At 37.4% G+C, this 13,328-nt stretch overlaps 1 protein-coding gene across 1 annotated transcript in view; it reads right to left on the bottom strand.

Annotated features, from left to right (window-relative positions):
- Positions 1-13,074, bottom strand: part of LOC133312568 (exocyst complex component SEC8-like) — a gene marked incomplete at its 3' end in the record, with an annotated part of 39,781 nt that extends 26,707 nt beyond the window's left edge. The window contains exons 1-3 of the mRNA XM_061513793.1: positions 12,963-13,074; positions 1,649-1,861; positions 417-590 (exon numbers count right to left, since the gene is read on the bottom strand). Of these exons, the coding sequence (XP_061369777.1) occupies positions 417-590; positions 1,649-1,861; positions 12,963-13,004 (429 nt within the window). The remainder of the gene's footprint in view (positions 1-416; positions 591-1,648; positions 1,862-12,962) is intronic.
- Between the last annotated feature and the right edge of the window lie 254 nt (positions 13,075-13,328).

Genomic DNA, 13,328 nt, shown 5'->3' with positions numbered 1-13,328 from the left:
TTTTATCTCCATTCCAAGCCCAATAGGCTCTCATATGAATTGTCATGTTTGAGCAAATAATTCTTGTTCCCTAACTTAATGAATAAAGTTTTAAGGTCAAGTGGTTCTTTTGACAGTTGAGAATCACTACAAAGATTTCAGATAGATAGCACAGTCTATATAATTATTTATTCTTTTGAAATTGAAGGAACACTCTATATAAATACATGAAACTGCAAATGCAAGCATGCAAATACATTTATCTGTTTATTCAACGGCACAAACTACATAAGTAGCATAAAGCAACTCCAACTCAGGCCATTTAAATCAGAGCAAGCTAGTATAAGTTTAAATGATGGAACTGGGACTGCATTAGTCTCATCAACTGAAAAAAGTCACAAAATTGGATTAAAAAATGTCTAAAATAAAGGATGGACCTTAGCAATGCCTTCAATTTGATCCAATAGGGATATTATGTGTCGCAGTGTAACTGACCGATACCATAATTGATGCAATTGCTTATTGCGGGCACTAAGGCGCTTCTTTGCCTCTGCCAAATCTACCTTTAAGACAGCTATACTTTCAGTGGATTCACTGAAGAGCCTCAAGATCTGGAGATAAACAAAACTTTTATTGAAAACAAAATCATAATGAAATGCTAGTCCTAATTCAGCTACACTCTAAGATTTAAACAAGATGAAAGAGGGAAGAAGCTGAAGAAATCCAGTTATCGTTGAAATTGTTTCAAATTCTAACAGGAAATTGAGGAACCACAAACAATTTCAATTATTGCTAACTAGATTTTGTTAAATAAAATCTTAACATAGAATATCCCTCATTCTATTTAAATATAATGATTCCTTCATAACTTTTCATAAAATACAAGAACTCCCCGCTAAGATTGTTTCTTTGTTTCTCATATTTCAATATTGCATTGCAGATCACATAACAAAAAGCATCTTAAGATTGTAATGAAAACTATACAAAATAAATAAATAAATTATAATATATGGTCAGAAACAAAACTATAGACGTTATAATTATAAAAAAAAAGTGAAAATGAGAAATGGAATAAAAATCAATAAAGTATAACCACAAATGCTTGAAATGAAGCCAAGTACAAAAAATGTTACTTGAGAAAAGATTTTTTTTGTTGTTGTTGTCTTATAACTAAAACATTTATCAGAAAGAGAGATATCTTGTACAAAGCAGCAGCAGCGATGACAACGATCTAAACTTGACAACATAATAAATGGGGGGGGGAAAACTATAATCTGAAGGTGGATCTATACATGAATACACATAATCAAACAAGGTGGATCTATACATGAATACACATAATCAAACACCCAGTACTTTCAATGTAAAATGTTAATTAATGTAGCTTCATGTCACGAGTTCGATCATCACCACCCCCCATTTAATTAATAATTAATTCAGTATTGTGGAGTTTCTTAGCACAGGTATGTGGGCCTGTGCATTGTCTACCCTTCAAGCCCAATGGGCTCTCATGTGAGGGGCGTGTTAGAGTTATATAAAACTATTAATGTAGCCTCATCCACCAGCTTAAGCTTTTGGGTTGAATTGGTTTTTTACATAAAATGACACAGTTGTCCCCGGGCAATTTATAATCAATAAAATAATCATAGAGAATGAAATCTTAAGAAACCTGGGAATAGTTTTGGATAGCTCTGTTGAAACCACTGTGATAAGTTTGTACAACTTCATCCACGACCTCCTCAATAACATCACTTTGCTCCTTCAAAAATTGGGCAGCAGTTTCACGATCCTTTGATGTCAAAATGTGGACAACATGAGGTAATGAATCAAAACGAGGAGCAGCCCAACTCTCATCTACTCTAGAGAGTTCTTCTCTCAAATACTGCATTCAAATGGAGCACACTCAAATTGTCATGAATGAATATACAGTGTAATGCGAGACTAAGTGCAGTAGAAATACCATATCAATAAAAGTTTCAGAACAAATAATTTGGACTTCTAATTTATAAATTTGCAGTAAAGAATAAATAACAATAAACCATTCATAGAGTGCGTAAAATAAGACACATGGTCAATATATATATATATATATATATATATATATATATATATATATATATATATATATATACACTACAGATAATAGTTAGACCATTTTCAATATAATGATTCCACATTCAAGTTATAAATTGATTTATCCTTTATCCAGTATTTAGGGTATAATACTCAAATTGTATCATTGTGATAGGAAACTGATATAATAGAGATAACGAACAAGGGAAAATACTGCAATTAATAAAACTGGTTTATACAATACTCTAACCTTAAGTTACAAAATTAGAAAAGATGACTATTACAGAAAGGAAAATATTATAATAGGATTCCCCCAAATGTTACTACTACCCAGGACAGTTGGAGAGGCCCTGGTTCTCACCTGAATTCAATACCAAATGGTCCCAATATTTCCAAGATGCTTTTACACACTTCACATTCCCCATCCTATACACAGCCTAACCCCCTAGAATATTCTAAAGTTAGTTATGCCACCACATTGGTAAAACATAATCCCCTACTACCAACTTTACATACACCTACATGAGTATATATATTCCCATCACATTGTTTCGGACAAAATTGTCAGTGTGACTGTACATGAAATTAAATCTTAGAATGGAGAATGATTGACTTGAAAAAAGGGTAAAATTACTTGAATGAGTCTACACTCAGCAGACTGTTTTCATATATATATATATATATATATATATATATGAAGGCAGTAAGTATAACGGGAATTTACAAAAACAAAAAAATAATAATATAAAAATCAATCCTAGTTTCCATCATTTTCTATTGTTGCACTAACTATTGGAACAAGTTCTAACAAAATGTTAATTTTAACACTCCACCTCAAGCTTGTGCATATATATCATAAGCACCCAGCTTGTACGCATATATGTTATCCTTGGAGCTCAGAGAGATTTAGTGAGATCAGTCAGTTGATCATTGGAGTTCACAAAGGAAGTAGTGATTTCTCCCGGGACAATCTTTTCAGGAATAAAATAAAAGTCAATTTCTACATGTTTGATTCGTTCATGAAAAACTCGATTAAAAGGAATGTGGAATGTTGTTTCATTGTCATAAATTAGAGTCCTAGGCCCTATCTCACAAGCTTAAATTCTTGAATAATTTGTTTTAACCATATGAGTTCACACTTAGTGAGAGCCATATCTCAATACCCTGCTTGGATCTAGCAAGTACATTATGTGGTTTGCTTTTCCATGAAATAAGATTCCTTCAATAAGAACACAATACCCAAAGGTTGATCTTTTTATTGAAAAGAAGTTTTTGTATATTGATATTGAATAATTTACATGAGTGAGTATTTATACAAGAAAGAATCGCTAAGAATGACTAAGCGATGACTAAGCAATGACTAATCAATCCTAATCACAATCAATTCTAATCAATCACAATCAATCCTAATCAATCATAATCAATCCTAATTAATAGGAAATAAAAACGGAAACATGTTTGAATTCTGATTTTCTACACTCCCCCTCAAGTTGGGAGGTAAATATTGATCATTCCCAACTTGCCAATCAAGTCTTCGAATGCTGGACGGTGTAGGCCCTTGGTAAGGATATCTGCCGTTTGCTCTTTGGTCGGAACATATATCAAACGCACACTTCCATCATCTAATTTTTCTTTGATGAAGTGACGATCAACTTCCACGTGCTTTGTTCGATCATGATGCACAGGATTTTGAGCAATGCTAACAGCTGCCTTGTTGTCGCAATATAGTTTTATTGGTAGGGAATATGAAATCTTCAACTCTTGAAGAAGTCTTCTCAACCAGATTCCTTCACAAACTCCATGAGCTAAAGCTCGAAATTCTGCTTCAGCACTACTTCTTGCAACCACTGTTTGCTTTTTGCTTCTCCAAGTAACAAGATTTCCCCACACATAGGTGCAATAGCCTGAGGTAGATTTCCTGTCTACTGATGAGCCTGCCCAATCTGCATCAGTGTAGATTTCAATTGTCCTTTTATACCCCTTTTTAAAGAATAATCCTCTTCCTGGAGTATTCTTGAGGTATCTAAGCACCCTATAGACTGCACTAAGATGCTTCTCCTTGGGTGAGTGCATGAATTGACTAATCATACTCACCGCAAAGGCAATGTCAGGACGCGTATGAGATAAGTAGATTAGTTTACCAACCAATCTCTGATATTGTTCTTTATCCACCTCATTCCCATCTTCAATACCTAACTTGGTATTAGGTTCCACAGGTGTCTCAGCAGGTTTACACCCTAACATTCCTGTTTCCAACAAAAGATCTAGAACATATTTCTTTTGTGTTAGAGTGATGCCTGTTTTGCTCCTAGCAACTTCCATACCAAGAAAATATTTGAGAGTGCCAAGGTCTTTGAGTTCAAATTGAGCTGCTAGAAATTTCTTCAAGGTGTTCAATTCCTCAATATCATCACCTGTAAGAATTATATCATCTACATATACAATAAGAATAGCAATTTTACCATCCTTAGAGTGTTTGTGGAAGAGAGTATGATCAGTCTGTGCTTGAATGAAGCCTCTTCTTTTGACTGCTTGTGTGAATTTGTCGAACCATTCTCTGGGAGATTGTTTCAATCCATATAGAGACCTTTTTAGTTTACACACTGATCCTTTTCCCTTTTCAAAACCAGGTGGAGGATCCATATAGACTTCTTCATGTAAGTCACCATTTAGGAATGCATTCTTCACATCTAACTGTTGCAGAAGCCAATCTAGATTGGCAGCAAGAGATAAGAGAACTCGGATGGTATTGACTTTAGCAACCGGAGCAAAAGTCTCATGATAATCTATCCCATGAGTCTGAGTGAAACCCTTTGCAACCAATCTTGCCTTGTATCTGTTGATGCTATTATCTGCATTGAATTTTATTGTAAACACCCATTTGCATCCTACTGCCTGTTTTCCTTTGGGTAGGGTCACTATCTCCCAAGTTCCATTTCTTTCTAAAGCATTCATTTCTTCAAAGACAGCATCCCTCCATTTTTGATCATTGAGAGCCTCATGTATATTTCTCGGTATCTTTGTACTATCCAACATAGTATTGAAAGCACGAAGCCCAGGGGACAACTTTCCATATGAAATATGATTAGAAATAGGATGAGTAGTACAAGATCGAGTACCTTTTCTGAGAGCAATGGGCAAGTGTAGATCATTTTCACCATGACACTCAAGTATTGGGGTGCTGGAACTAGAACATGGTTCAGAATCCTGGCAGTGTAGAGGCTCTGGGTTATTCACACTTTGAGGAGGCTTTCGCCTGCTATAAACTTGTCCCCATTTTGAGGAGGCTCTTGATGGTGAGGATTCTGTAGCTCCCCCTGTTTCCAAAAGTAGAGGTAATATCGTGGCATCAGTAGGTTCCCATGACTGATCTTCATCTACTCCTATAGACTCCCCCTGAAGAGAAGTCGAGGGGAAGAAAGGGTCATTCTCAGAAAAAGTGACATCCATAGAGACAAAGACCTTACGAAGAAAGGGTGAATAACATTTATAGCCACGTTGAGTAGGAGAATAACCAATAAAGACACACTGAAGAGACTTAGGATCAAGCTTAGACCGTTGATGGGAGGGAATATGGACAAATGCAACGCAACCAAATAACTTGAGAGGTAAGGAGGAGACACCTTGGAAGGAAGGGAAGATACGAACAAGACTAGAAAGAGGAGACTGAAATTTCAGAATGCGAGATGGCATTCGATTTATCAGATACGAGGCAGTGAGAACTGCCTCTCCCCAAAGGTATTTAGGAACACTCGTGGTAAACATAAGAGCCCGAGCAACTTCAAGGAGATGTCGGTTTTTTCTTTCCGCAACTCCATTTTGTTGGGGTGTGTCAGGACACGAGCTTTGGTGAAGGATGCCATGTTGGGAAAGATATTCTCCAAGAATAGAGTTAAAATACTCTTTGCCATTATTTGTACGAAGAATTTGTATAGCAACTTGGAATTGGGTTTGAACCATGGCATGAAATTTTTTAAACACGGATACAGCATCGGACTTATCCTTTAGAAGATACACCCAACAGACTCGAGAATGGTCATCAATGAAGGTAATGAACCATCGAGTACCTGAAATATTTTTAACACGGGCTGGACCCCATATGTCACTATGAATTAAGGAAAATGGGGAAGAGTCATGGTGAACTTTAGAAGGATAATAAGCACGAGTATGCTTGGCAAGTTGACAAATATCACAAGAAAACAAACTTGGACTTTTATTAATAAATAAGTTTGGCAACAACTTCTGAAGATAAATAAAATTTGGATGGCCAAGCCTACGATGCCACAACATAACATCATTACTTGAATCAAAAGGAAACATAGAGTTTTTTTCTACGAAAACAGCTTCATGAGTCACATCCTCCTCAAAGTAGTAAAGTCCACCATCCTCTCTAGCACTGCCAATCATCCTCTCCGAGTCCTGTTCCTGAAAAACACAACCATGTGGAAAGAATTTAGCAAAGCAATGCAACTCAAAGGTGAGCTTGCTAATGGAAATGAGATTACAAGTCAGAGAAGGAACATAAAGAACTGATGTCAAAGTAATCAGCTCAGAAAGTTTAATGGTTCCGTGTCCCGCAATCTGGGAAAAACTGCCATCGGCGATCTTGACCCGAGAAGGTTCAGAATATGGAGTGTATGAACAAAACAAGCCAAGATTACCTGTCATATGATCAGAGGCTCCAGAATCAAGGATCCAATGATTTTGACTATCAACATGGAAAGCTATACCTTGTTGGACCACATGACTAGTGGCCTTAGAAGGGGTGATGAGGAGGCGGAAGAGTGTTTTGGGGAAGCCATGAATAGGAGAAGAAGAGTTGACCGGTGATGAAAAATCAAGTTTTGTAAATTTTTTATCAGACCTCTAGAACAGGAAGGGGAGAAGCCGGCGAGAAGGTCTGTGCAAGTCGCGGCGGAAAAAAATGTTGGGAAGGCGGCGCGTGGAGCTCACGCGCCGGAAACTGGCCGCGCGTGTGACGGCGCGTGGCGGCGCGTGCGGCGGTTGACGGCGATGGGTCCAGCGGCGGTCGACTCGTCGGATCCTTCTGAGTCGAATGGTCAACTCACTTTCTTGATCGGAGGTCAGTAGACTAGGTTTCTGTGTTGGACAAATTCAAGGAGGTGTTTGACGGTGATGGAAGTGTTTGGATGGTTATTCCGACACTGTTTAGAAGTTCCTCTTGAGGGGGAGCACTGTCCATGTTGTTGATGGTCATTCCAACACAATTGTCTTTGCCGATGATAATTCCGGCGCTGTTTAGAAGTTCCTCTTGAGGGGGAGCACCGTCCATGTTGCTGATGGTCATTCCAGCACAATTGTCTTTGCCGATGATCATTCCGGCATCTTCCATGTTGATGTTCATTTCGACGCCATTTTTAGCACATTGTTGATTTTTGGTTTCTCATTTAGGAGATTTATTTTGATGTTATGTTACTTGGTCTTTCTTGTAATAAGCTTGTAGCATAGTCAAGGGGAAACCACGGCTGCTCACCAACTGTTAAATGAAATGTCTGAGAGGGATCTTGATGCTGATGTCCTGGTCAGCTCAGTTGTCTTTGCCGATGATAATTCCGGCACCATCCATGCTCTGATACCATGTAAAGAACCTTGAGGTCACCACCCCAAAAGCTAGCTCAAAGGGTGGGAGTGCCCAAGGCCTTATAAAGGCCACATTAGTTGCACATACAACCAATGTGGGACTATATATCTCAACACGCCCCCTCACACAAGAGCCCATTGGGCTTGAAGAGTGGACAATGCAACAGGCCCAGCCTACTTGTGCTAAGAAACGCCACAAGAGAAAGTTGGGGGCGGCGAGGCTCTGATACCATATTGAAAAGAAGTTTTTGTATATTGATATTGAATAATTTACATGAGTGAGTATTTATACAAGAAAGAATCGCTAAGAATGACTAAGCGATGACTAATCAATCCTAATCACAATCAATTCTAATCAATCACAATCAATCCTAATCAATCATAATCAATCCTAATTAATAGGAAATAAAAACGGAAACATGTTTGAATTCTGATTTTCTACACTTCTATCACTAGGAGATCCAGCACAGTCAACATCTGAATAAGCAACAATATATGCAAGGCCCCAATTAGCATATACCCCTTTCCAAAGATTATGAACCATTGCATCCCAATGAACACCGGTGAGCGTTAAGGAAATGACAACACTAATGGAAAAGGGTATATCCAATCTAGTCATAGTGTGATTAATCTTACTCCTATGTAAATTTTCCGTGGTGAAATACAATACTTCATAACAGAAAATCTCTAGTACAGCAAGTAATAAATGTGATATTGCAGGACTTGAAGGATTATGATGGAACCCAAATTTATAACACTGATTTTATTGCATCAATGGAGGCAGAGCCTCTTTTTACAAACACTAATTGCAGAACAAGACACTAAAAGACCCCAACTCACCCTTAGAACCGACACACCTAGGCTCTAAGAGATCCCCAATATTCATTCAATACATGCATACCTCACTCCACACATTCCCCCACCTTTTATCCCCTTCTCTAAGCATATTTTAAAGGAATCCCCTAACTAACTAACTAACTCCCCCTTTTCCAGGCCCATCAGATTATAACACCAGATGATTCACAAGACTTAAAGCCAACTAGATAAAGAAAACGAAAATGCAGGCCAAAGAGTAAGGATAGAATATTATGATAGGCTACAATGCATGAATATGGGTACTTCCAATTTATCCAAAACAATATGGCACATGAATACGGCAATGAGACCATTTATTAAGGTTACCCAATCTCTCAATAAAAAACACGTTGGTCGGAAATACCTTTTGAAGAAAAGGAAATTCAAAAGGCTGTTTGCAGCGTAGAATGGGAAAAAGTGCCAGGCAGGGCCTGATGGTTTTACTGCTCCCATGTTTTGAAACTGTTGACACTTCGAAAATTATTTAAAAGGAAAAAAATCTGATGATGCCATTGCGTTTTGACAAAAATAAAGATGAAATAGACTGAAAATACAACCTTGGACAAAAAATTCTTTTCCACCTTTGCATTGTAAGAACCATATCATAGAACATAAAGTTATTTTAATCAGGTTAGGGTACCACACAAACAAGTGAAACTTCTCCACAAGTTGTACTCATATTCCAGTCATCTATGAGCACTATTAGAGCAGTAAGCTCAAAATATCTTAAAATTGAACCAGTTGCAGAGAATCCTTCAGCCAAGAAGATCACTAATCTCATCATGAATTGAATACTAACTGAAGAAAAGAAGAAGTGGAAGAAGTGTTTTATCTGAATAATACTTTCTTGATTCATTGAGAGACCCAATGGGTCCTTTTTATATTGAGTACATCCAACTACCTCAACTACTTTAATAAATATACAACCACCAACTACATCAATAAATATACAACTACCAACTACATCAATAAATACTATCTAGAATATTCTACATATTCTACACTCCCCCTCAAGTTGGGAGATATATATTGATCATTCCCAACTTGCTGATCAAATTCTCAAAGGTCGGCTTAAGTAATCCTTTGGTGAGGATATCCGCCGTCTGTTCCTTGGTAGGTATATATGTCAAGCATACACTACCGTCTTCTAATTTCTCTTTGATAAAGTGACAATCAACTTCCACATGTTTTGTTCTGTCATGATGAACAGGATTTTGAGCAATGCTGACAGCAGCCTTATTATCACAATATAATCTGATAGGTAGGGAATAAGAGATCTTCAGCTCCTCCAGAAGCCTTCGTAACCAAATTCCTTCACAAATACCATGGGCTAGAGCCCGAAATTCTGCTTCTGCACTGCTTCTTGCAACAACAGTTTGTTTCTTACTTATCCAGGTCACAAGGTTTCCCCAGACATAAGTACAATATCCTGAAGTAGATCTTCGGTCCATTGTAGAGCCAGCCCAGTCTACATCTGTATAGATTTCAATCATCCTTTTGTGCCCCTTTTTAAAGAAAATTCCTCGACCAGGGGTATTTTTGAGGTATTTGAGAATTCTATAAACAGCACTAAGGTGTTTTTCCTTAGGAGAATGCATGAATTGGCTAACCATGCTCACAGCAAAAGCAATATCAGGACGAGTGTGAGACAAATAGATTAATTTTCCCACTAGTCTCTGGTACTGCTCCCTATCAACATCTTCCCCGTCCTTAACTCCCATCTTGATATTAGCTTCAATTGGAGTCTCTGCCGGCTTGCACCCAAGCATACCTGTTTCTTGCAACAGGTCTAGAATGTATTTTTTCTGAGTTAAAGAAATTCCTTCCTTACTCCGAGCAATTTCCATGCCAAGGAAATATTTGAGAGATCCAAGATCTTTTAGTTCAAACTGGTCAGCTAAACATTTTTTTAAAGAGGTTATCTCCTCGCTATCATTACCAGTGACAATTATGTCATCAACATAAACGATCAGAATAGCAATTCTTCCTTTGTCGAAGTGTTTAAAAAATAAAGTGTGATCAGTCTGAGCTTGGGTGAACCCTATTCCCTTAACAGCTTGAGTAAATTTCCCAAACCATTCTCTGGGAGATTGTTTAAGTCCATAGAGAGACTTCTGCAACTTGCACACAGAACCATCCCCTTTTTCAAAACCAGGAGGTGGATCCATGTAAACTTCCTCATGGAGATTACCATTCAAGAAGGCATTCTTAACATCTAACTGTTGCAATGGCCAATCAAGGTTGGCGGCAAGAGATAGCAGAACGCGGATAGTGTTAAGTTTGGCAACAGGAGCAAATGTCTCCTGATAATCTATCCCATGAGTCTGAGTAAATCCCTTAGCAACTAATCTGGCCTTATACCTATTGATGCTATTGTCTGCATTGAATTTTATTGTGAACACCCACTTGCAACCAACAGTTTTCTTTCCTTTAGGTAATGTTACAAACTCCCATGTTCCATTTTTTGTAAGTGCATCCATTTCTTCTAATACTGCATTCCTCCATTTTGGGTCATCAAGTGCTTCTTGGATATTTTTGGGTATCCTGGTACTATCAAACATAGTGTTGAAAGCACGAAAACCTGGAGACAACTTTTCATATGAGATATAATGGGAAATAGGATGAGCAGTGCAAGATCTAGTACCTTTCCGAAGAGCAATAGGCATATCAACGTTGGTTGTACTAGTACATTCAAGTGGGTTGCTGGAACAAGGACTCGAGTCAGGATCCTGGCAGTCTAGAGTATCTTCATGTGTTTTGCGCCTGCTGTAAAATTTTCCCCATTTACCAGGAGGATCACAAGGAGGATAATTAGATTCAGGTATAGTTGCTCCCCCTGTTTCCTTCCCAATAACTCCACTTGTTTCCAAAGGCCAAGGTAAGACAGCAACATCATTTGGTTTCTCAGGCTTATCTTCATCCATACCAATACCAATAGACTCCCCCTGAAGAGAAGTCAACTTTGATGAATAATTCCATGCTGGTTTAGGTAATCTCCAAGAACTGAATTAAAATATTCAGTACCATTGTCTGTTCGCAGAATTTTGATAGAAGTCTGAAATTGAGTTTGAATCATAGCATGAAAGTTTTTACAAGTGGATGCTGCCTCAGACTTATCTTTTAAGAGATATACCCAACATACCCTAGAATGATCATCAATGAAAGTAATAAACCAACGAGCACCCAAGACATTTTTTTCACGAGCAGGTCCCCAAACATCACTATGAATCAATGTAAAGGGAGAAGATTCATGATATTTCTTAGGAGAATAAGTGACACGAGAGTGCTTTGTAAGCTGACAAATATCACAAAGAAGGGAACTTGGCTTTTTATTGATAAATAAGTTCGGCAATAACTTCTGGAGATAAACAAAATTTGGGTGTCCCAACCTACGATGCCATAACAAAACATCATTACAGTCATCTGATAAACATAGAGAGTGGTTCGAAAAAATCCTCTTTTCACAATGAACATCTGTAAAATAGTATAGCCCTTCTTCCTCTCTAGCACTGCCAATCATCATCCCCAAGTCCTGTTCTTGAAAGATACAAGCATTTGCAGAGAACTTAGCAACACAATGCAACTCAGCAGTAAGTTTGCTAATAGAGATGAGATTACAAGTAAGAGAGGGAACATGAAGTACTGAGTTCAAAATAATATGCTCAGAAAGTTTAATGGATCCCTTTCCCGCAATAGTGGAGAAATTCCCATCAGCTGTTCTTATTCGTGACGGGTGATAGTAAGGGGTATAGGAGAAAAATAAGGTTGCATTACCTGTCATGTGATCAGAGGCCCCTGAATCAAGGATCCAACGATTACTATGTTCAACATGGAATGCCATACCTTTTTGAGCAACATGACTAGTTGCCTCAGCAGGTTGAGACATCAATTTCTGAAAAGATGAATTTTCAAAATTTTCAACGTCCATGGTTTTCTAACAACAGGTACCCAGAAAAAAGTTCCTCCAAATACAATGAGAGCAATCTTGGCTACAGTGAAACTGTAATTGCTACAGTAATCTGTGGGCTGGCTCAGAATCTTGTTCTGAACCTAATGGTGGCCTTGGTTTCATGGTTGGAGGTGTCTAGGTAAGGATTCTGGCTTGGGCAGTGGCTAAAACGAAAAAAAAGGAATAGGAAAATGACTTAAAATTAAATCAGAACGAGGAAGAGACTGGAATATAACCAGCTCTTGATACCATGAAGAAAAGAAGAAGTGGAAGAAGTGTTTTATCTGAATAATACTTTCTTGATTCATTGAGAGACCCAATGGGTCCTTTTTATATTGAGTACATCCAACTACCTCAACTACTTTAATAAATATACAACCACCAACTACATCAATAAATATACAACTACCAACTAAATATACAACTACCAACTACATCAATAAATACTATCTAGAATATTCTACATATTCTACACTAACATCAAAAGGAACAAAGCAAAGCTTACAGCTTTTTCGGAAGGCAAAGGTAACTCATCAAAAACTCCCATATTGAGCCTTCAAAGTCTCCCCACAGCATGAAGATATAGATTAACTCATACTAGCAAACCCACAATTCTAACTGCAATCCATAAGTACAAGTTAAAAACATAAATAAAATTCTCAAATTCATTTAATACAAATCATGTACCATCTTAAAATAAAAAAATTGCACCTAAATGAATGAAAATAACTCTCTAGATTTTAACTGGAAATGAATCACTAGAATTCTTATGCAAAATTACAAGGTATTAATATATAACGTAAGACTTCAATAAAACATAGTTTAAAACAAAATTGGAATAACAAAAACAGAAAAGATCAAATGAAGATAA

This window comes from Gastrolobium bilobum, unplaced genomic scaffold (genome assembly GCF_033153095.1).
Source record: "Gastrolobium bilobum isolate Gb01-03AN ecotype WA unplaced genomic scaffold, APGP_CSIRO_Gbil_v1 utg120982, whole genome shotgun sequence".
Taxonomy (NCBI): Eukaryota; Viridiplantae; Streptophyta; class Magnoliopsida; order Fabales; family Fabaceae; genus Gastrolobium; species Gastrolobium bilobum.
The sequence above is the reverse complement of the archived record's forward strand: the minus strand, read 5'-3'. Positions and strand labels throughout refer to the sequence as shown.